Below are 22,498 nucleotides of genomic sequence, written 5' to 3'. Positions count from 1 at the left end.
GAAGTAATGGAAAGGGGGCAGGAGAGGAAACAGAGCTTTGGGTCCTAGCTTGAGTTTCACTATTGACAAGACTCCTTCCATCCTTTCCCCAGGAATCTGGAGATTTCTCAGGGAAGATTCTGGCACCCAGGGAGCTGGGGCCAGGACCTGGAGCCTCTTGGCAACAGGCCGCCTGGAGTGCTGACCTGGAGGGGAAGCCATGCCAGCATTCAGAAGAAAAAGCAAGAGTTCGAATCCTGGAGGTGGGGGACTAAGCTGGGATCCCAGAACTGGCTGGGAGACATGGAGTGAGCTCAGTGTCCATTGTCAGTAGGCCCCAGCCCATGTCAGTCTCCAGGTCCCAGCGACCAAGATTAGCCCATGGCCACCATGGCTTTAGATTGGAAGGAGGAAGCTAGAGCAAGAGGGGAACTGACAGCCCATACAATGTCACCCAGCAAGGTGAAATGACTTGTCCAGGGTCACCCAGCTGGAGGTGGCAGTTAGATCTAGTTCTCTGAACTTTCAGGAATGCTTTTCTGTTATACCCTCTAGCACACCTGTGGCATCCATGTCCATTCTGACCTTGGGTAAAAAGGATGCTAAAATCACCCCAACCAATCAAACAGGGAGGCAAGAAACTAAAATGGGATTCCAGAGTTATTTGAATTCCATATTAAACTGTTTTCCTATTTTTTAACATGGTCAGGTAAAAGTTTGGGTGATGTGGACAAAAGTCTTGAGAAAAATTGAGTAGTGGCCCCTCTAGTAAAGAAGATAGTTCCTGCTCCGTGGAACAGAAGGTTGACATCAATACAAATTCCTTTGATTTTCTTGGGAAGGCTTAATCTTCTTGATTTTCTATCTCCTGGGCTGTTGTGGTTGAGATCTGGCAGGTGCAAGTTTGTTCTTGACCTTGCTTTTCATAGCGGGGTCCCCAGACCAGCAACATTAGCCTCATCTGCAAAGCGGTGGGCCCCCCTCTGGGCTTAAGGAATCGGAATCTCTAGGGATGGGCCCAGAGATCTGTGTCCTTACAAGGGCTCAAGGTGATTCTAGTGCACTCTAAGATATGAGAAGTCTTGAACTAGAATAAAAAGGCAGTGTCAAGTAAAATAATATGAAAGGCAGTACAAAGTAATAGTTCAAACTCTGACGATTGCCAGCTGGGCGACTTTGGACAAATGAATGTCTCTCTGTGCCTTGGTTTCTGAAATGGTTGGGTCTGCTTCATAAGGTAGTTGGGAAACTCGAAAGAGATAATACAGGCAAAGCCTTGCCCATATTTTTTGGGTATTCGGTACATTTTACTTATAAATCTCATGATTACTACAATCCCAGACGTCTCTAGCTCTGGCAGCTCATGGTGTGAGTTCTAGAACTTTCCTCATGTTCTCAATCTCTCTCTCTCTCTCTCTCTCTCTCTCTCTCTCAGAGCCTCCACAGCTCCATCCAAACCTTGTAGCTGCTTGGAGTGAGCTCTGCAGGGCCTCCTGAGCATCTCCAATGGCTCCCTGGTTTGAATCTTCCCAGGAAATCCAGAAGGGATTAAACCATATTTGGTCCTACTTCATGCTCTAGGAAACAGGTTGTGGGAACCTTATATTCTGAGCCAAAATTCCAGACCCATTAGCCACAGGCATGAGTCTCCTTAGGCAGAGAGGGAGGCCCCAACACTGGGACTGCCCACAGAAATCCAAAGTGTCTAGCCTTGCTGGGTTGGAGAGTCCCACTCCAGCCGTTCTTTGTGGCAACTGCCACCAGCATCCACACAGCCACTTTGGGAGCAAGAGGTCAGCCCCCTCTCCAGAGCAGCCCATAGCCAGCGCCTGCATCACAGAATACAGAATACAGACAGGAGTGGCCGGCTGAGCGGCAGCTGCCCTTGCCTCCCTCGGGTCCACCATAATGTCTCCCTGAGGGCCAGCCCAAGCTTGGATGAGCCTTGGAAAATTAGTGAGCAATCTGACTGGTTTAATTTTTCTCTCTGAAGAACTTGAGAGGGCTCCTGGGTGGCTCAGTTGGTTAAGTGACTGCCTTCGGCTCAGGCTATGATCCTGGAGTCCCGGGATCGAGTCCCACATCGGGCTCCCTGCTCAGCAGGGAGTCTTCTTCTCCCTCTGACCCTCCTCCCTCTCATGCTCTCTGTCTCTCATTCTCTCTGTTGCAAATAAATAAAATCTTAAAAAAAAAAAAAAAAAGAACTTGAGAGACCATGTCCTCTTAATCATCTTTTGAGAAGAAAGACAAGAGAAGCGAGAAACATTCAAGAAAACACAGAGCAGTTAATCTGTTCATTCATGTTCAGTAAATGACTCTGTGCTCTGAGTACATTCATTCTTTTTTCTATGCTCATTGGACACCCAGTCTGCACGGAGCGCTGGTGGCACAAGGGTGAATTAGGGACATTTTGCCCTCAAGAATTTTGCAAGCAGGCATGGAGGAGGAGGGCAAAGGGGCCTATCGCTTGATGAGTACTCACTGTGTGCGAGGCATGGGGCTAAGTTGCTTCACCCTCATGAGAACCCCATTGAGGTTGGTATTTTCACTTTCATTCGACAGATGAGGACATGGAGGTCAAGGGAGAGGAAGTGACTGACTTGGAGTCAGCCATTTGGGAAGTGACAGTACTCTGTGACACAAAACCTTCCCTTCTTTTCTTTAGCATGCTGCCTCTGTGGGAGCTTGCTCGCTCCTCTCCAGCGCAATGGACAGGATTGTGAAGTACCGTGAGAAGGTGCAGGTTCTGTGGACCCTGGCCAGTGGAGAGGGATAGCTCCTGGCTGCCTCTTGGGCCTTGAGGCATAGTGTGAGGGAGGGTGTAAGCCTGGGGAAGCGGGTGGCGGCAAGTTCCTGAGCAGCGCTGCAGGGAAGGCTGGGTAAGGGGGCAGGATGGGCCAGTTGGGCCCTGGGTGTGCGCTGCAGGAGTCCATGATAAGGAAGCTAAGGACCAAGCAGCTATTATCCTAGGTCAGGCCTTGTCCTCAGTGTAATCCTGGCCAGTACCAGTTATCAAGCAGAACTGGATAAGCTAGGACAAAACTTGGGATGTATCTTACGCTCCCGGAGAAGAAGCAATACAACTTTGTCCGCGTGTTACATTTGCTTTCATTTTTATCATCACTTCCCTGCCCCCCACAGTTCCTCAGTGCCCACAGGTGCATGAAGTGTTCGTCATTAGGCTCAGAACGGTCCAAGGACACTAACAGCTCTCCTAGCCCAGCCCTTCCCCTTGTCCATGCTGCCACCTCCTGCTGACATCAAATGAAAATACCAGGCAGAAACTGGCACGTGCAGAGAAGTGGGAAGGCCCCAGGTGCTCTGACATGCCTCGGGTGCCCTCACAAGGCACTGACCTGATTCCCAGTTTCTGGATGTGGTCACTGAGGCTCAGAGAGTCCAAGGTGTGAAGGACCCAGCTAATGAAAGTGGGACACTCTCTTTCCAAAGTTAGTGCCTTAGGAGTTCAGGGGGCAGTTGATAGGTTTCTGGGGACAAATAATAATCTGTAATAAATTTAGTTGATTAAAGTTAATTAATTAAAAGTTAATCAACTTGTATTGCCGAAGTTAAAGCAGTGTGGTAAAGAGGCAAAACAGACTGGACTTTGTAGTCACGTAGTCCTGGGCTCAAATCCTGACCCCACTGAGCCTTACTGGGTTAGTCCCTACCTCCCCATAGCCTTGTTTTGTTCATTTGTAAAATCAAAATAATAGAACATACTCTATGGGGTCATCAAGATGAAGCGGTACAATTTATGTATACTACGTAGCTCTGTTCTTGGCAAAAGGTATCTCCTCCTCTGCCCCATCTTCTTCTCCCACAAATGCTTGCTTCCAGATTAACTGGTTTGGACACATGAACATTGGCCATTTTGATCTACTCAGCTTGAGTATCATTTTATTTACCTGAGACGGTAGGGATACCCACATACTTTATTTTCACGGCCAGGCACAAGGGAGCTAGGACGATCAGCCCGATGGCACAGCTCTCCTCCAGTACTGCCAGATGACCCAAATCAGCATGGTTGGCCTTTTGAAAGTGCCATGGTTTCATGATTTCAGGACTCATGGTAGTTTCATGTGGCAGAGATGGGCCAGTGGTTCATCAACCTCTTTCTTTTCCTCTCAGCTAGACTATATTCCCCAGTCTCCCTTAGAGTTCAGCGATCATGGGACTGAATTCTGGCAAATAGAAGATGAATGGAAATGATGGGAATGTGGAAAGTGGGTGAAAAGCCTGGCCTCTAAGAATCTCCCACAAACCCTCCTCTCTTTCCTCATCTGCTGCCAAGATAGAGGATCAGTGAAGGACTCTAAGGCTGGTGAGGATGGGGAACCTGGGTCTCTGCATGACTGCATGGAGCACAGTAACCATCCCACAGCCCAACCTGCACTGGACTGTGAGTGAAACATAAACTCTTACTATGTTAAGCCCCCGAGGTTTGGGGTTCCTTGTGATAGCAATTAGCCTGCCCTAAACAATCCAGGCTGCTTATGACTTAGAGCAGGATATTTCCAGCCATCATTAATACTCTCTCTAGATGACCATATAAAATCAAATACCCTGGAAGGGGTAATATATTTCTTTACATTAGCATAAATTAAGTTCTAAGCTTAGCCTGCCAGGTCCATGCAGGGCCCTCCAGATATATGGCACTGATTTGACTGCAGGTACAGCTGAGGTGGGGAGATGGCCAGTGCAGTCGTTCTCAAAGCTTCAATATCACTTGCAACTTGTTAGAAATGCAAATTCTTGGGCCCCATCTCGGGTCTACTGGATTAGAAACTCCGGGAGTGGAGCCTGCTTTCCCAAGGCTTCCAGTGATTCTGGGGCATCGGGCAGATATTTGAGAACACCTGCAGGAGGACTGCTGGAAACCTGCTCCCATGCAGACCAAGGGCACCAGGCGAAGGGGACAAGGGATGGGGGACCAAAGATGAGGACTTGGCAATGATTCCTTATGGTTATATTGTTGATATGTCACAGAGTTGAAGAATGTGATTTGTCACGTCATAGAGAATTAATTGCTATACCTGAATTCTTAGTGTTAGTCTGCTAGGGCTGCCAGAACAAAATACCACAGACTGGGTGGCTTAAACCACAGAAATTTATTGTCTCACAGGTCTGGAGGCTGGAAGTCCAAGTACAAGGTGCCGAAAGGTTTAGTTTCCTCTGAGACCTCTCTCCTTGGTTTGCAGATGGCTGCCGGCTTGCTGTCTCCTCACATGGTTGTCCCTCTGTGTGCATATCCCCTGGTGTCTCTCAGTGGGTCCTGATGTCTCCTTCTAAAGACAGTACACAGGTTGGAGTAGGGCCCTCCCCCAGAGGCCTCATTTTAACTTAATCACCTCTTTAAAAGCCTTATCTCCAGGTAGTTACACTCTGAGGTGCTGGGGGTTAGGGCTTCCCCATGTGAATTTTGAGGAGAACACAGTTCAGCCAGCAACAGCTATGTAATCTGGAATATTACTACCTTTCTAATTTTCTTGTCCCTCTTGAAACTCTCTTAAATAATCGTGGAGCCAAAGATAGTTACATGCTAACTTTATTTTAACACATTGTTTGGAGTAAAAACGTGCTCGATTTTATTCTAACAGTGAAGTTAGAACTGAATGAATATTTTTGGGCAGTAAGTTGGCTGATTGAAACTGGGTCCAGATAAAAGTAATGCAAAAGGAAATGGGGCCTGTTTTAAAGAGAGTTTCCCCAAATGAATGTAGAGAGCTTGGCAAATGGGGGTGCTGGAAAACAACCTTATGATCCGCTGGAAACACATTTGGTCCTGAATTGAGGGCCGCTTAATGCCATGGTAAATGGAAAAAATATGTCTTTGAAATTTTGGTCTTTGGAAATAAACAGGAAGATACTTTCGTTAGGATAGAAAAATGAGTTCCTCTGAGATGCTTTTGAGTCAGCTTGGCTTGTTAGTAAGCTGTGGTAATAATCCTAAAGAGTCATAATGACTGAGTAATGCAGAAGGAATTGTATAGGCAGAAAATAGAATGCGTGAAAAACAGACCAACAACTCTTCTTCCAACTCATGTTTGACCGGCTCGTAGGTTTTTCCCGAGAGAACTCTTCGGCATGTCAGAGCACTGCTCTCTCTTTCATTCCGCATTCTCTGTTCATGTGTGTCTCCTCTTTCTTAGGCACCCCCGCTTCATATTAACTAGCAGGGTCATGGATTCGGTGCCCTGGCTGCCAGGGTGAGCCCTGCCATACCAGCTTCAGGTAGTCTAAACTTGGGGCAATCTAGCTGCCTTTAAAATCCTACTGAATGAACTTTCTTATCATTTGTTAACTGCCAGGGCAAAGTTCACTGAAAAACATTCTCACAGCTAGTCTGAGAAACAGTGGCTGTTGAAATCCTCTGCACACAGGCACGTTAGCCTATGCTCAAAATATGCTTATGGGGCAAATTCTGATATGATTAATGTTGGCATCATTGAGCATACATTAGTGGAATTTGCATAATATAAATTTGAATAATGTTCAAGGACATTAAATGATTTCAGATTTAATAATGATCATAATAGCTAACATTAAGGGAAGCATTATATGTCAGACATGGCTCTAAACATTTTATATAATAATGTAATTGGTCCTCACAACAGCTCTAGGAAATAGGTCCTGTTATCATACCCATTTTACAGATGAGGAAATGGAGGCACAGAAAGGTTCAGTAACTTGTCTGATATCACACAGCTAGCCCCTAAGCAGCAGAACTGGGGTGTGAGCCCAGACAGACTTGTCTCTAAGCCGAGCCTTATGTGGTTGTCATTGTTGAGTACACTGAGCCAGAAAAATGGCTTTGCCTTGCCAGGACCGGTCATATGAGAGCTGCATGGGGGCTTCTCTCTTAACACAAGGCTTTGGCAAACTGATCTTCACCCAAAAGTGTTATCTGGGGAAGTTTGAAAACGAAGCGTGAGTCTGTAGGACTGGGATCCTTGGACCTCCCCTCTGTCACTTTGGAGAAACTCTTATGCCTGCATACATTTCAGAAATGTCTATTGAGGGCTATTTGCTGGGTCCCAAAGAACTACAGTCTTGACTGAGACAGCCCCTGCTCTCTGGGAACACAGCAGTGTTGGGAGAGCCTGACCCGAAGACGTAATGACGACCCAATCGGACAGCCCCGAGAGTAGAGGTCAGAGTCAGGAGCCGGGCCAGGGACTGGGGAAGAATTCCCAGAGGAAGTATTGACTGTGCAGAGTAGAAAAGATGAATAGAACGTCACTGCTGAGTAAGTGGGAAGGGGGTGTGCCTGGGCATAGAGGGGGAAGACATGAGGGGTTCCTCCATAGGAGCACAAGTGGGGGCCATGATGAGGCCCAAGGGTTGGGGCTCGGACTGTCCTGATAGGGTACAGAGTCAGCCAAGATTTGTAAGCCAGATAGTGCCATCCACAATGACGTATTTGCTTTTTTAGCAAGATAAGTACGGATTTGTCTAACTGGAATACGGGTGATTCATGGGAGAGTATTTATTACTCCAGAAATGGCCTTATGCTAATGTGGAAGAAGTGGTGGTCTTGGTGCTCCAGATCCCTCCAGACCCCAACCCCACTTACATCTCTTTACTTGTTTGCTGATGTTTGGAGTCCCACAGTTAGAGACTTATTCCTTTGTTTAAATGCTTTTTCCTACCACGTGCAGGATATTCTCGCAAGTCACTTAAACCTAGCCATGCTAGCAGGCCCACGCAGCTTTCCTGAGGGTGGGTTTTGGTGAGACATGGAGGGAAGTGGGAAAGGAGGAGAGCGTGGGGAGGGGAGCACTAGGAGCACATGGAGAAATATAGCAGTAATCCAGAAGGGGACTCGTGACTCAGTTACTCCAAAAGATAATGTAATATCAGGGTCAAATTGGAGATAATGTGGAGTTCTGATGATTTTTCAAATGACGAATCTAAATCTTTAGCTTATTAAATACTTTAAAACCACAAAGATTTACCATATTAATTTTGAGGGGCCATTAAAGGACTTCTTAGTGGCAGACAGCAGAATCCAGTTCTGGTTAATGTAAGCAGAAAAGGAGTTCATTAAAGGATATTCAGTAGCACACAGAATCTCCAGGAGGGCTTGTGAACCAGGCACGGAGGCTCTGTCTATAGCCAGGGACGGTGACCAAAATCACACAGCAGAAGTGGTCTAGTGAGAACCCTTCTGCTTTCACTTAGGGCACAGGTACTATACTAGGCCCTGCGGACATCCCTGATTTTGGTGCTAAAAGTCCACCAGAACTGCCAGGTTGCCTCTGAAAATTGCATCTACCTTCACCAGAATGGCTTCTAGAAAATTCCGCCGCATTCTTGTTCCTCTTCTTCTTCTTCTTCCTCCTCTTCCTCTTCCTCCTCTTCCTCTTCCTCCTCCTTCCCCCCTCCTCCTCACCTTCCTCCCCTCCTCTTCCTCCCCCTCCTCCTCCTTCTCATCCCCTTCTTCCTCCTCTTTTTCCTCCTTTTTTAAATGCCTCCCTCTTGGCTCACCAGCTTCCACGGTGAGGTGTAGCAGTGGTGCATGCGATGGGTGAGGCCAGATGTTCCCCAGTGCCAGGGACTGGAAAGGCACGTATCTGGCACCTTGGGGGATAGGTAGTCTCTCTCCGACCAAGACTCATAAAGGGCAGGGGAGCCCCCAAACCTGAGTGCCAGGGGCTTTGAAAGGAGCGAGGAAGCCAAACAGAATGACAACCCCCCCCCCCCAACAAAGAGTACTTTCGCACATGCTTATGATGCTGCCTGAGTTACTAAGGACAAAGGGAACTTCAAGTATGCTCGTAGTGATGCTGCTAAATATTTGAAAAGTAGAGCCTTTAGGTTCTTCCACATCCACTAGTTAAAGGCCAGTGCTGTTATGTCAAAATAAGGAAAACAAATTGCTCAGTTTTAGAATAAGGTTTATGCTTTAGCTTTGGACTTAAGATTTTTCCCCTCTGTCTTTGTTTTCTTAAAGTGCTGTTTTTGCCATATCCTCCAAACCTAGTTAGAAATAATGCAAATAAATATTTAAAGCATATATTATGTAGCAAATAGTTCTAAGACTATGTCTTCTTATATTTCTAAAAATGAAGTCATAGTTATGGCAATAAATTTTGACTCGATTGCAGAGTGGCTCAGTCAGAAGGAGCATGTCATGTGACCATGATGACAGGCATTCATTCATAATTTGATGACTTCTCCACTTAGAATCTGGCAGCCTGACAGCCCAGCACCTGCTCAACCCCAGCAGTGAGCAAGGAGTCCCTCCGCAGTAAATGAAGGGATGTGGGTATAAAGAGATGTTTTATCATTCAATATATTTTTTGGTCTCATTGTCCAAGTATGTAAAATTTAGTCTAAAGCCTTCAGGCTGACCATAAAAGAGACCTGAGGACCTCATCATTCTGCACAAAGCTCAAGGAGTTGCCTGGAGAAACAATTTATCTTCTGCAACTATGCAGAGGTATAAAAATGAATGGGTTATAAAGAACATTAACAATTTAGTGTTACAGTATCTCTAAAATTTTCAATGTACATACCCACTTTGGGGGAATCTATCCTACAAAAGTGAAAACATCAGTATATAAAGATATATTCACATTATTTCAGCATTGTTTGTAGAGGGGGAAAGCCCTTGAATGTCTATTAGTAGAGTAATAGTTGAATAAATTCTGGCACATTCTTCCTGTTAACTGTGAGGTATATGCTTAAAAGAATGATTTAGATCTGTGTGTATTGACTTGGAAAGATGTGCATGTATATTGTTTTGTTTTTGAAAATAACCTCGAGATTTTATTGTCTTCATTATATAACAAAATATGAAGCTTAGAACTGGATCACTTGGCCCTTTCTCTTCTTATCTTCTCCCAGTTCAGTCTGCTTGCCTCTCTTAATAGCAGCATTCTCTTGGATCTGCTGTTGGGCTCAACACATTCAAGCCTCAACACAATCTTGTTGTGGTTTCAGCCTTTTTCCATAAAATCGGCTTAGTCTGCCCACCATGGCCACTCTGCTTCCTGTCATAACACTGCTTTCCCTGGCCATAAAGAGAATCTTTGCCTTTCTTGGACTATGTCACTTTGTGGGGTTGGTGCTTGCCACACTTCTTGCCGGAAGTCCAGCAGGTTTGAGAAACCTTCCCCATGTTTGCAAGAGCGCTGTTGGCACGGAAAGAAAACACTATATTGTTACCTTAGAAAAGCCATTGCCAAAAGAGTGTAAGAGGACAAACCCATCTTCATACAAATACCTATATGTTGTATGTTTATATTTGCTGGGGTGAGCACTGAAACGTATGTGAAAGAATATAAGCCAAAATGTCACTTTTGCTAGGGGTTAGGTGTTCGAGATTGTTTAATGTGTTACAACAAACATATATTAGTTTTGTAATTAAGACACAACACAGAGAGGAAAACTTCAGAAATTTGGTGAGGATTCAATGCAACAATATTTGTAAAATGTTTAGTATAATCCCTGGTATCTAGTAAGCCTCCAAGAAATGCTGGATGTTATTGTTGGATTTTTTTCCTCCCGGTTTGATAGAGCAAACAGCAACCTGGCTCTTGCCGTCGTCCACACTATCATTTATTGCATCCGTGTTCCAGATGGCTTGTAGTCTCCGAGTCCACCGTGCACTCTCTCTGTCGCCCTTGCACGTCCAATTCCCTGAGAACCTCGAATTCCCACTCCTTCACCTGGTTAGCTGCATTGCATCTCTCGGGTCTTAACATAAGTGCCTTTGTGACCCGCAAGCAAAGGCAAGAGACCTGTCCTTTCTGGTCTGTCTGTCCCATGCTGTAGTCCTCACCACCCTCGTTGGAATAGTTTGTCCGTCTGTGGGGCTCTGTCCATCCATCTTGGCATTTCAGGGCCATGGAATGGGTCCTCAATAAACACAGACAGAGTAGCTGAGTGGACAACTAACTGGCTGTATGACTGAACCAGAAGAGAGAGAGGCAGACGGGGTTTCTCATGACAGGCTTGGGAAGTGGGACAGGTACCCTGTCGCTGTGGTTCTGTTCTCGGTGCCTGCTCGCGTTACCTAAACGTAGTGTTTTCATTTCTCAGGTTTTTGCAAATTGGAAAAGGACGAAGGTGCTCCTGCTTTTTAAATGATTAATTTGTTCAGATTATCATATAATGTCCCTCCAATTTAGAAGTTATTAACTTGCCAGAGCAGTTAATAACTACTCTTTATTAACTCTCCGCATCTGTACAAAAACCTCAGATTAACCAGTGTCACATGAAAGCAATGGGGCAAATACATTGCAGCCTAGAAATTCCAAGAAAGGCTTCTGAGATGGTGGTTGCAGCTACAACAGAAACAAGGTGTGTGGCTCTTACCGGCAGAGGAATCATTTCTTGGCCCTGTGTAAAATATAATTCTCAAAAATGGTTAAATTAGGACTCTCCCACTGTTATACAATATATACATGTTAAAGATTTTCCTCAACTCATGAATCAAGGAGGGAGCACGGATGTTAAAACTGATTTAAAAGAGAATCCAGAGAAGAGATACTTTAGGGATGGCCCACGTTAAAGTGAATAAGACAGTGGGAGCTAGAATGAAACCATAGTTAAGGCAATAAATATTGACTCAGTTGTAGAGTGGCTCAGTCAGAATGGGCGTGTCTGGGGTGAGGGCCAGCTTTAGCAACAGGGCCTCTCCAAGTGAGGTTATACTTGAATGTACTGGAAGTTCTCTGGAAGACTGATTTGACTCCCTGGGTGGTGTTATAAAGCTGGGGGGGAAATGGCATCACAAAGGCCCACATACCTACTGGAAAGACCTTATTTCCTCATCAAACAATAGATAAGATGGTGGGGAAGGGCTTTCCCTGTGTGACTGAAGGAAATGCAAAGATGTGCGACATGGAGGAAGATTTGATGGTGAGAGATTCCAGTCAGCGGCAACAGCAAAGTAAGTGCCCCGGGGGGCTAGAGCAGCCGGAGATGAGAGTCATTCAGTAACAAGCCCCATAGGGGGCAGGAGAGCAGACGGCACTGAACTGGGGAGCAGAGTGATGATGGCGGAATGATCAATCAGCAGAGGGAAGGCAGAGCACAGACAAGTTACAGAAATTATAGGAAACGATCTCCATGTTGGGAAAAATTTGAGTTCTTACCCTTTCGGGGGTAGGCAAGTTATCCGTCTAGTGCACTGAGAGATGAGCTGTTATAATGTCACTCAAACAAGTGTAAGGTTGCCAGCTCTTGGGGGGGGGAAGGCAAAAAGGATAAACAGGATTATTAGTTAAATTTTATGTTCGGATAAACAACATTGTTTTTAGTACAAGTGTGTCCCGTGCAACATTTGGGGCATACTTATACTAGAATTTATTTTTGCTGCTTCTCTGAAATTTACATTTAACTGGACATTCTGTATTTTGTCTGGCAATCCTAAACTGGTAGGGGATAGGACACTTCTGGGTGACAGCTGTACAAACTCGTACGTTTTTCATCAGGCCTACTCCCTGATCTATATGGCACATGCAGCATGTGGCATCCTGATAGGGTTATCCTATCTACCCTTGTCCAAGGTCATGCTCTTTCTCCTTATATCCAATGCATTAGCAAGGACTGTGGATTTGACCTGTGCAATATTCTCAAATGCATGCCATTAGGTCTTCATCACTGCTGTCTGAGCTTCAGGTCAGGCTCTCACCCTCCCTGACCTAGAGATTTGCAAATTTCCTCCGTTACTCTTCCAGTTTTCATCTTCTCCCATTCCTCCTACATGGTGTCAACAAGTTGTATTTCTGGATTAAAATTTCCCCCCCAACTTACTGCCAGTGGAAGACGATTCAAACCCGCCAGCAGGACCCTTCACAATCTGATCTTGTTCTATTTCCCTGGCCATAATTGCTGCCACCCTCAACTGCCCCACCCTCCTTTCGCTCTAGACACAATAGTTATTCACAACACTGAGTCTTTGCTCATGCTATCTGCTCTGCCTGCAATGCTTTCTTCTTCTCCATCACACCATCGGCCCCTGCTTCAAAAGTCTACTTAAATATTACCTCATCTCTAAAGCATCCCTATGATCCCAAGCTCTCCTCCCCTCATCCATTGAACCTTCTTCTCCTTGTGCTTCCATTATACCATGGTGTTATTCAAGCACTTGTCAAATTCTATTGTCAGTAATCATATGTATTTGTCTTGCTCACTAGACTGTGAGCTTCTCAAGGACAGAGATTATGTCTTACTCATTGTTTTAAATATACAGAACCTAGCATAGTGCATGATACAGAGTATGTATACCTTATCAGGATAAGAAGTAGCTATCTATAAGTCTTAGATCTCCATCAGTGAAGGAAATTGTCATGGAGCACTTGAAGATGAGGCTGCAACCACTGGAGGTACTAGGAAGCTAGCTGGTTAAAGATGGAATACATACAGATGCCTATTTTTCTGGTTCATTGGATTGCACACAAATGATCATGCTCACACATATTTTAGCATGAGCATATGCATGTTTATTGAGCATTAAGCATATAGGTACAGATGTCTAGCACAGAATGAAGACAGTGGGGAATAAATGCTCCTAGAACTGGAAGTTACTAGATGAGCTTTCATCACAGACTTGAGGATACTTTAAGTCTAGGAAGTTGGGAGTTAGGGAAAGAGCTTGACTTGCTGTCCTTTACATCCCTTCCAAGTGTGTAAGGCACAGATGAAACTTATCATTGTAACAAGATACACCTGATCACCTTCAACATCGCACTTTTCAACTCTCCCAGAATGCTTCTGAATACATCCAACTTTTATACTTGGGAACACTTTCCCCTGTAGAGTTCATCATCTGGCCATGTCCTATGTATGACCCCTTAGCTAAGCCCCCAACAGTATCGAGAAGTCAAGAGAAGAGAAATTCCTTGCAAGCATTATAGTATTAAGGGCTTTTTACTTATTTTATTTCTTCCCTCGGGATGGAAACTTGTGAATTTCTCATAGTAGAATTAAAAATTGTGTATCGGGCTACAGGTGAAAGGAAGAGAGAGAATGCAGTTTTTAAAATGTCGTCCCAGGATCACCTGCACCAGAACCCTTTGGTATGCTTGTTTAAAAAGCAGATTCCTGAGCCCAATCTTCATTTATCGAATCAGAATTTGTTGGAGAGGGGTTCAGAAAACTACATTTTAAATAAACTCCATACCATTTTATATACTATATAGATTGAGAGCTGGTAGGACAGACACATGCAACAGAGCAGACTCCACTCACAGGCGGTGAGACGGTCCACTAACCATGAGATGGGTGACAAAAGCTCACTTTCAAAAAGGACCAAGCTCTTCAGACTGTCACTACAGCCACATTCTGGCTAATTGCTGTCATGGCTTTGCAACTGTCCAAACTATCACCGGTGGTCAGCGAGGTTCAAAGCTGCTGCTTGCTGGCTGCCGTGTGAATCATTTGAGTTGGCAAGAGAAGCCAGGTGACTCTACGCTGAGTTAAGGGTAGATATTTCCAAGAGGACAAGACCCTGGGATAATACCTAGGATATTGGATAATGAAGCAAAGAGTGTGTTTCTGAATAGGGAAGAAAGGGCACTATGATATTCCTGGAGGCTTTTAGACACTCTGCTGGGAACCAAATAACACTCAAGTTTTTATATTTGAATACAGTAGTACCCTTATTCATGGTTTTGCTTTCCGTGATTTCAGCTACTCACGGTCAACGGTGGTCTGGAAGCAGGTGATCTCCTTCTGACGTATCGTCAGATCAGCAGCAGCCTAACACTACGTCACAGCGCCTGCGTCATGCACCTCACTTCCTCTCATCACACAGACATTTTATCACCTCACATCAACACAAGATGGGTGAGTCCAATAAATTATTTTGAGAGAGCGAGGGAGACCACATTCACGTGATTTTTATCATAGTATTTTTTTTTTACCATTGTCCTATATTATTAGTTATTGTTGTTAATTTCTCACTCTGCCTAATTTGCGAATTAAATTTTATCATAACTATGTATGTATTAGAAAAAGAGTCTATAAAGGGGTTGGTACTATCCATGGTTTCAGGCATCCACTGTGGGTCTTGGAACATATTCCCCTGCAGGTAAGGGGGAGAACACTGTATTCAGTTTTAAAACTTTATTACTATGGTATAAATAATTAATTAAACACTTATTACCCACCCTTGTATTTCAGAGGTAGAAATGTTGGCATTTGATACATGATGTAAAGAAATGTCCCATGTGGCACAAAATTGGTGTCTTCTCCTTGAGCCTCAGGCTACAACTTGAATCTGTAGCTTTTGTCATTGTTTATATGAATCCAAAATAGAAAAGATGATTATGAGATCATGCTTCTTCAGTCTCTTCCTGCCTACCTAAACCTCCGTGCCTCTCTTTCCCAGCTGGCGCCAGTTGCCTGCATGAGCGCAGAACTCACTGGAAGCACCTGGTCCCTCTGCTCTTCTGTGAACCATTCTCTTCCTTCTCACTTCCTCTCTGATGGAAAACTTTAATTCACCCTAAAATATTTCTCAGCTACAGCCCTGGAGCTCTCAGCATTTTGCATACCTCTTGTCTTAAGAGGCTAAAACTTTCCCTTTCCTTTGTGAGTAAACAGACAGCTGAAGCACTTATAATGGAAAAGTACCCCAAGTCTGGGGGAGGCTTAGCTAGATCATGACTTTGGTAGGACTGCATAATTATAACAGTGACTCCTGTGGATTTGACGCTATTTCTTTTAATACTTTCAACATGGGTGCTGTTATTACCATTTTGCCAATATATTCAGGCGTAGAAAGGTTAACTGCACCAGCTAGAGAATGGTGAACTCAGGATTTGATTTCCAGCTCTGCATGGCTCCAGCTCCCAAGTTCTCTACATCAGCCAGGACATTTGGTGGGAATGACTGGTAAAGAGGGTCTATACCTGTGTAAATAGATTTGTCACGGCTAATCTTCTTTTGCCCTTTAGTGGCCTGGTACAACTGAATCAGGGCAGATCTTGTAGCTATCTCAGGTTTAGTTTTAGTGTGTATGGAAGAAATAGAAGCATCCAGAGTGCTAGCAAGAGAGTAGTGGGGAATCCAGAGGGACGTCTAAGACAAAGGGAGTAGCAGAGGAAGCAACAGGCATGTGCGTAAATGAGCAGAATCACAGATGCATGCCGCCGCCATGCACAATTCCAGCTGATGTAGTACGAATCTACCTTAGAGTCATTTGCCAATATCTGTGAAAACTAAAAAACTGAGTTTTTTGCATTGATTTTCAATTTTTCCTACAAGGGACCAAATGATGTAATTCAATGGTTTTCAAACAACAAGAAAAATCAGTAGAATTTTTGTCTTTATACTAATTCTAGCCAGCTTGATGGCCTTGGGGAAGTTTGCATGTCAGCCCCTTCCTCTGAAAGATGGTGGAGATGATGATGATGACACATGGTCTTCCAACCTCCTAGAGCTGTTAAGAACTAGAAAAACAGAGATCTTATATAAATATCTAGTGGTGTTATTTTGCAGTCACTCGTGGTAGTACTCTCAATCTTTGAATATTTTATTTCTTTTGGAAAAGTTTATGTCTAATAAGTGCTTTCTGATACTCAAGAATTTTGTGCCATGTACCCAGCTTTCCTAGTGGGTTAGGATATTCCCATTTCTCTTACTTTTCTGTTAGCCATTTTGACTTCAAATCCTATTTGGTAAGAGGGTAGGGGGTCCCCGAGACCACCTCTAGGTTTGGTAACTCACTAGGAGCGCTCACACACACTCACAGGACCCATCACATGATTATAGTGAAAAGGGACAAAGCAAAATCAGCACAGGGAAAAGGTGCATGGGGCAAAGCCTAGAGGAAACCAGGCACAAGCTTCCAAGGATCCTCTGCCTGTGGAGTCACACAGGCTACGTGTACTCCCTCCAAAATCAAATTGTAACACCACATGTGAAATGTTATCTACCAGGGAAGCTTCGTAAAGACTCCTTGCCCCAGGTTCTTACTGGGGCTGATCACATAGGATCCCTCTGGCTAGCATTATCAAGAGTCCAAGGCTGCTATGGTAATTCTTTTCTGCTCAGTAAGCTTCAATCTTTTTTTCCCTAGTCACCTGTTTAAACAATGTGGATATAAAAATACCTCAGGAAAATTTGGTAATGTTATTTTCACACTGATGCCAGCATTTCTGAGATGAAAGTTCTCATTCAAACTCTCTGAACTCAGATAATTTACTCAGCTCCTATAAAAGCTCACCATTGTATGATGAAGTGAAATGAAAATAACAAAAATGAAACAAAAATCTAAAAGGAAGACTCTAACATTTAGAGATATTATAGCAAAACATTGTTTCTTGTACAGAAAGTTTCATTAAAATACTTAAATCTAAGTCTATCCCTAAAGCCCAACACTTTTGTGTACAAGAGGATCATGAAAATAACTCTGAAAGCTCATGTATTAATTAGATAATAGGTAAGCAGCTCTAACGAGACACAATAACAAGGTAGCTTGCAAAACAAAGATGTTTATTGTCTCACACATAATGTTCCAAGGTGAGTGGTTCAGATGGTTAAGGCTTCTCTGTCAACTCCATCAGGGACTCAGCTGATGGCAGCCCTGCCATTAGCATCCAGTGGTTTTCCAAGTTCTGGCCATTAGGGCCTGAAGAAAGGGGTTATGAGTGCAAGTCCAGAGCCTGAAATTTCCTCTTAAGCAATGAAAATTGCTCCCATCAGTTCTGCTTATAGTGTATTGGTGAGAAATTGGTCACATGACCACATCTAGCTGCAAGGGAAGCTGAGAAATGTAATTGAGCTACAAGCCTAGGAAGGAGGGAAGAACAACTTTTGGTGGACTGCTAGCCATCTCCCCATGGCCGTAAGAGTTTTCCATTACAGGTGTAAACCAGGATATTTAGCACTTTATTTAGAGATTCATAACTTCCCAAGTAATTGCAGAGCAGATCAAGACATTTTCTAGAATGATATTCAAGCTATCACTTTAAAGAGTACTATAATAGGGGTGCCTGGTTGGCTCAGTCTACAGAGCTCGTGACTTTCGATCTCAGGGTTGTGAGTTCAAGCCCCACGTTGGGTGTAGAGCTTACTTCAAAAAAAAAAAAAAGAAAAAAAAGTGCTGTAATAATCTGCAGCATGAGAAATTCCAAGATGGAGAACTCATGCTGACAACTTACCTAAATGCTTTCATTGTATTTTCATTATTCTTGATAGTTTTACCCCAACTCTAGTTGATGCATTATTTCTCTTAAGTTTGCTCTTTTGTGCAATATGTAATATTTCCTGCCCCAAAACCATTCCTTCACAAAGGGCTTTAGTTCTGTTGAATGCCTTTTAACCTCTATATTATAATTATGATTTCAAGGTTCAATTATACTTCCTTAATGTAAATCTAGGGAAATTGAAAAATAACCCACCTCATTTCCACTTTTTACATTTACACCACATCAGTTATCTTACTTATGGATATAACATAATATCCAACTCCGTGAGGGTATTACATTTATAATCGACTTGCTTATATTTTCATTCTTGACACACCAACAGTAGAATTTGATTTGTAAAGTTTAAAATTGCCTTATAAAACTGTTCACAAGATTCTTTTGTTGTTTTATTGTATAATCTCCTATGATTTCTGTGGCTTCATTTTGAAGTCGGTGTGAGTAAAAGGGAGTAGATGGTAGATACTGATGACCAGTAATAAGGCTTCATATGCTTCATTGGTTGGGAATACATAAAAACTGGGTCATTGACTTGGCCATTTATTTTTTGTCAGTTCCATATTCTGAGATTTTTGTATCACACCCACACACATACACTACACTGCACACGTGCATACTTATGTGTGTAGGTATATATTTTCCATTTTAGCTGTCTTTGGTCTAAATGTGAAAAAAACTCCGCACTTGCAAAAAGGTATCCCATGCTGAAAGTGTGGCCCCTTATGTACTGAGATGATACCACTGTGCACCATGATAAAAAATTTCATTTTGAGTTGTCTCTTGGTGGTGGAGGCATCTTTGAATGGAGTCCCTGATGTGATCAAGAGGAGTCATTCACCAGGTGCCAGATTTGACTTAGGCACAGAGCATGTGGTCAGAGGACAGGATGCAATTAACCAGTTCGTACGGATCAAACCTATGCCCTAGGATTTACACAGGACACTGAACCAAACTGCTGCAGACAAATAATCCTTCAGTGCTTTGAATTTACAGAGTGCTTTAAATATATATCATTCTCTCCCCCCAAACTATTGCTAATCTATTATCTCCTGATGGTTTCACGAAAGTCTAGAAAGGTATGAAGAGAGAAGCATGACTAAATATGTTTTTCTCTATTTTTTCATTTTCTCCTTCCTCCCTCCTCTACCCCCTTCCTCCCTCCCTCCCTTCCTTTCTTCTTTATTTTCTTCTTTATTATTCACAGAAAGAGAAACTAAAGGGGCAGAGATCTTTAATCTTTAGAGTTGAAATCTATTAGCTGCAAACCCAGTGTAATTGTTGCCATATAAGGATGTAGATGGAGACAGAGGAAAGTGTGTGTGGGGTGTGTGTGTGTGTGTGGGGTGTGTGGGGGGTGTGTGTGTGTGTGTGTGTATGTGTGTTGGGTGAGGGGAGTAAAGCAGTTCACAGGTGTTTCTACTTCAGCTCTTTCCCTGATTATCCAAACCACTGTATCTTGGAAGGCACCCTAGGAGTCAACTGGATCAACTTCCCACCACCGCATGGCACCACTCCTTGATCTGGCTTTCTCGTGATCATTTCACAGATGAGATGCTCGTATCTCACAAGGCAACATATCCTAGTTTGGATCGTTTGTGCTCTAAGAATGTATATTGGATTGAAATTTGCCTTCCTGTGACTTCTGTCTCATATGGGAATACATAGACAGGTGTAACCTTGCCTTGACAATCTCTAGTCTAGACATGTGATAACACCTATCATGACTTCACCAAGTTTTCTCCCCTCCAGCAATTTCTCTCTTTTATTTCCTACAGCTTTGCCTCTCTATGTTTATATTGCATTTTGTCCCTGTCCCTCTTAAGATGTACAGGGTACTGAGAGCCAGACTCCAGCCCAGAGAACAATGGGAAGTTACTTTCCCGGAGTTGAAAGCCATGTATAAGGGGAGATTCAAAGAATCTCCAGGGGAAGAGGCTGGCAACGTTATCCTGACGCTGTCCCAAGGTAAGTTACCTACCTTTTGTCTACTTCTGTTTTTCCATCTATAAACTGATGATGCTAGGAATAAATGAAATAATGCTTGTGAGTAGTTTGGAACAGTGCCAGACACATAAGTCTATGTGTGAGCTGTCATTACATTTATATTTTTGGCAGTCATGCCACATTTTAGTACATTCTGAACTTTTGGTTAACTGAAGACCATGGCCGTTTATGTACAAACCACTAAAAATCAATATCCCTTCTCTCTTATATATGTATGTGTGTGTACAGTTTGTACGTGAGTGTATTTGGACCTACATGAAGGACTCCATCCCTGTTAAAATTCATCTGATTTATTTTAGTATATCTTCCAGCTTAAGTTTTTTCAATCTTGATGGTGTCATCCTACATAGCAAGTCTCCCTTCCCATCTTTTTTTGTTCTCTGGGGGTTTGATAGGCATGCCTTTTGTGACTTCTACTTTATTATTGAAAAAAGGAAGCCAAATAAGACTGGAACAATTATGTCATCATCCAGCCTACACTTACTTATCTAGTCCACGATAGTATAAGCTATTTAATTTCTGTTTGTCCAAAATCAAGATATCCACCTTGCAAGGATTCTGTATTGACTTACCATTAAGTATTCATATACTAGCACAAGGGAAGGAGATTAGTTTGGCATGACTTATTTATAAAGCACATTTTTGGTTTGCTCCTTCCTCAATTCTCCCAGCTATTAATAAATCACGTTAAATACATGTGGCATTGGCTATAATACGCACAGCTACTGCCATAATTTGGCTTATGGACTTGGCCGGAACATACAATTTCACTAGTTGAGGGCCAAATGAAAGTGTATATTTCTGGTTTAGCAGAAACTAGTTATTATTAATCCAACTATGAGTTCTATTTTACAATTATAACCTGTGAAAATACTCTCTTTTTTCCTCAAAGTCCAGTTCTTCATAGAATATATCTATTTCTCTTTATAAATATATGATCCCCAACAAAGAAAAGAGAGAAAACCAAATAGAAAAGCATGTCCAGAGACTCCTACTTATTTCTTTGGAATGATCCAGGAAGTAAGTAACAGAAGGAGTAAAAGTCAGATTTCCTCTCTCCTCACCCAGTATTTTCTCCCCAGAGCAACCCTGCATTGCATTGGCCCTTGTCTCTCTCATCGGACCACCTTATCTGTTAGGGTTTTGACCAGAACCTTCAGATAGGCTGGTTCACATGCGGCTTACATGTTTGAACTAACTCACCTCTGAGTCTTTTGAGGTTCATCTGTCACTAATTTGCAGTAATTGTTTTCACATTGTTGATCTCTCAGAACATAAAACGTATTTGCTAATAATAAAGGGGCTGTGATTTCATTAAAGGTGTGTTACATTTCAAGGGGGAATACAATATTTTATGAAAAACAAAAGGAACCTTGTCATATTCTATTAAAGTAATCTCCTAACCTCCACTGAAATTGCCTGAGGACTTACATGGCTCCTAATTATACACAGTCTACCTTGGATTTTCATGTAATTTAAATGAATGGGTCTTGTACTGAACATCTCATTTTTAAATTACTCAATGTCTCTTATTTAAATTGTTCAAACTCAGTGTTTTGACCTCCTTTTTCAAAGAGTCACCTAAGAGAATAGAAGATTCTGGAAAAAAAGAACACCTATCTCTCAGAAAGTTATCAAATTACTCATTATTTTTTTAGACTTGACTAGTTCTACTTTACTAAAATACGGAAGGGATTTTGCTATAGAATGAAAGGAATGGATGGATAGGTTGAAGTCAAGGGTTTTATTTTCCTAAACGTTTCCCAGCAAGATTAGAAAATACGTATTACTGCTACCTTAAAATCTGATCAATAGGACTTGCCCACTGCTATCTATATTAAAAGGGAAGTAAACTGCCAGATTGTAAACACAGCTTGAGTTGCCTCCTTTCTGACGTTTGAATGAAACTTCAGTCCTCTTGGGATCTGAATTTAGTTTTGACAAAAGGCAGCTCTCTGTTTCAACAAGGGTTAAAAAGAAATCACCTCTTCATGTCTCCTTCTTAACCTAATTGTCCTTAAAGTGGTCATTTTAATGAACTCGGGTATAGATGTGAGGAAAAATTCTAAATCAGTGGGAATTTCTGAGTCTTTGGTTTGAGGTGGGCTTTGAATGTTTGGAGAATGTTTTCAGAGCTCAGTTGGACGGGGATGTGAGGTAGTGCAGAGTGGGAGTGTGAGAGGTGGGGAGTGTTCATTATTTCCTGGCTGTACCTAAAGCTGGGTGCAAAAAAAAAACAAAGAGGGAGAGAGAGAGAAAGAAAATCAAGCTTTTGGTCAACTTAAAACATATTGCTTTTCATGTCATACTTCATTGTTATAGGTTCTGTTGGGTAAACCTTTCCTTAC

General features: G+C 42.9%; 1 protein-coding gene across 1 annotated transcript in view; it reads left to right on the top strand.

Annotated features, from left to right (window-relative positions):
• Positions 1 to 4,281: 4,281 nt before the first annotated feature.
• Positions 4,282 to 22,498, top strand: part of LOC144381506 (uncharacterized) — a 71,214-nt gene continuing 52,997 nt past the window's right edge. Inside the window, exons 1-3 of the mRNA XM_078069986.1 lie at positions 4,282 to 4,381; positions 14,626 to 14,781; positions 19,970 to 20,111. Of these exons, the coding sequence (XP_077926112.1) occupies positions 4,310 to 4,381; positions 14,626 to 14,781; positions 19,970 to 20,111 (370 nt within the window). The 5' untranslated portion in view covers positions 4,282 to 4,309. The remainder of the gene's footprint in view (positions 4,382 to 14,625; positions 14,782 to 19,969; positions 20,112 to 22,498) is intronic.

Source organism: Halichoerus grypus, chromosome 4 (assembly GCF_964656455.1).
Source record: "Halichoerus grypus chromosome 4, mHalGry1.hap1.1, whole genome shotgun sequence".
Classification (NCBI taxonomy): Eukaryota; Metazoa; Chordata; class Mammalia; order Carnivora; family Phocidae; genus Halichoerus; species Halichoerus grypus.
Note: the sequence above shows the minus strand (reverse complement) of the source record. Positions and strands in the feature narration are given on the sequence as shown.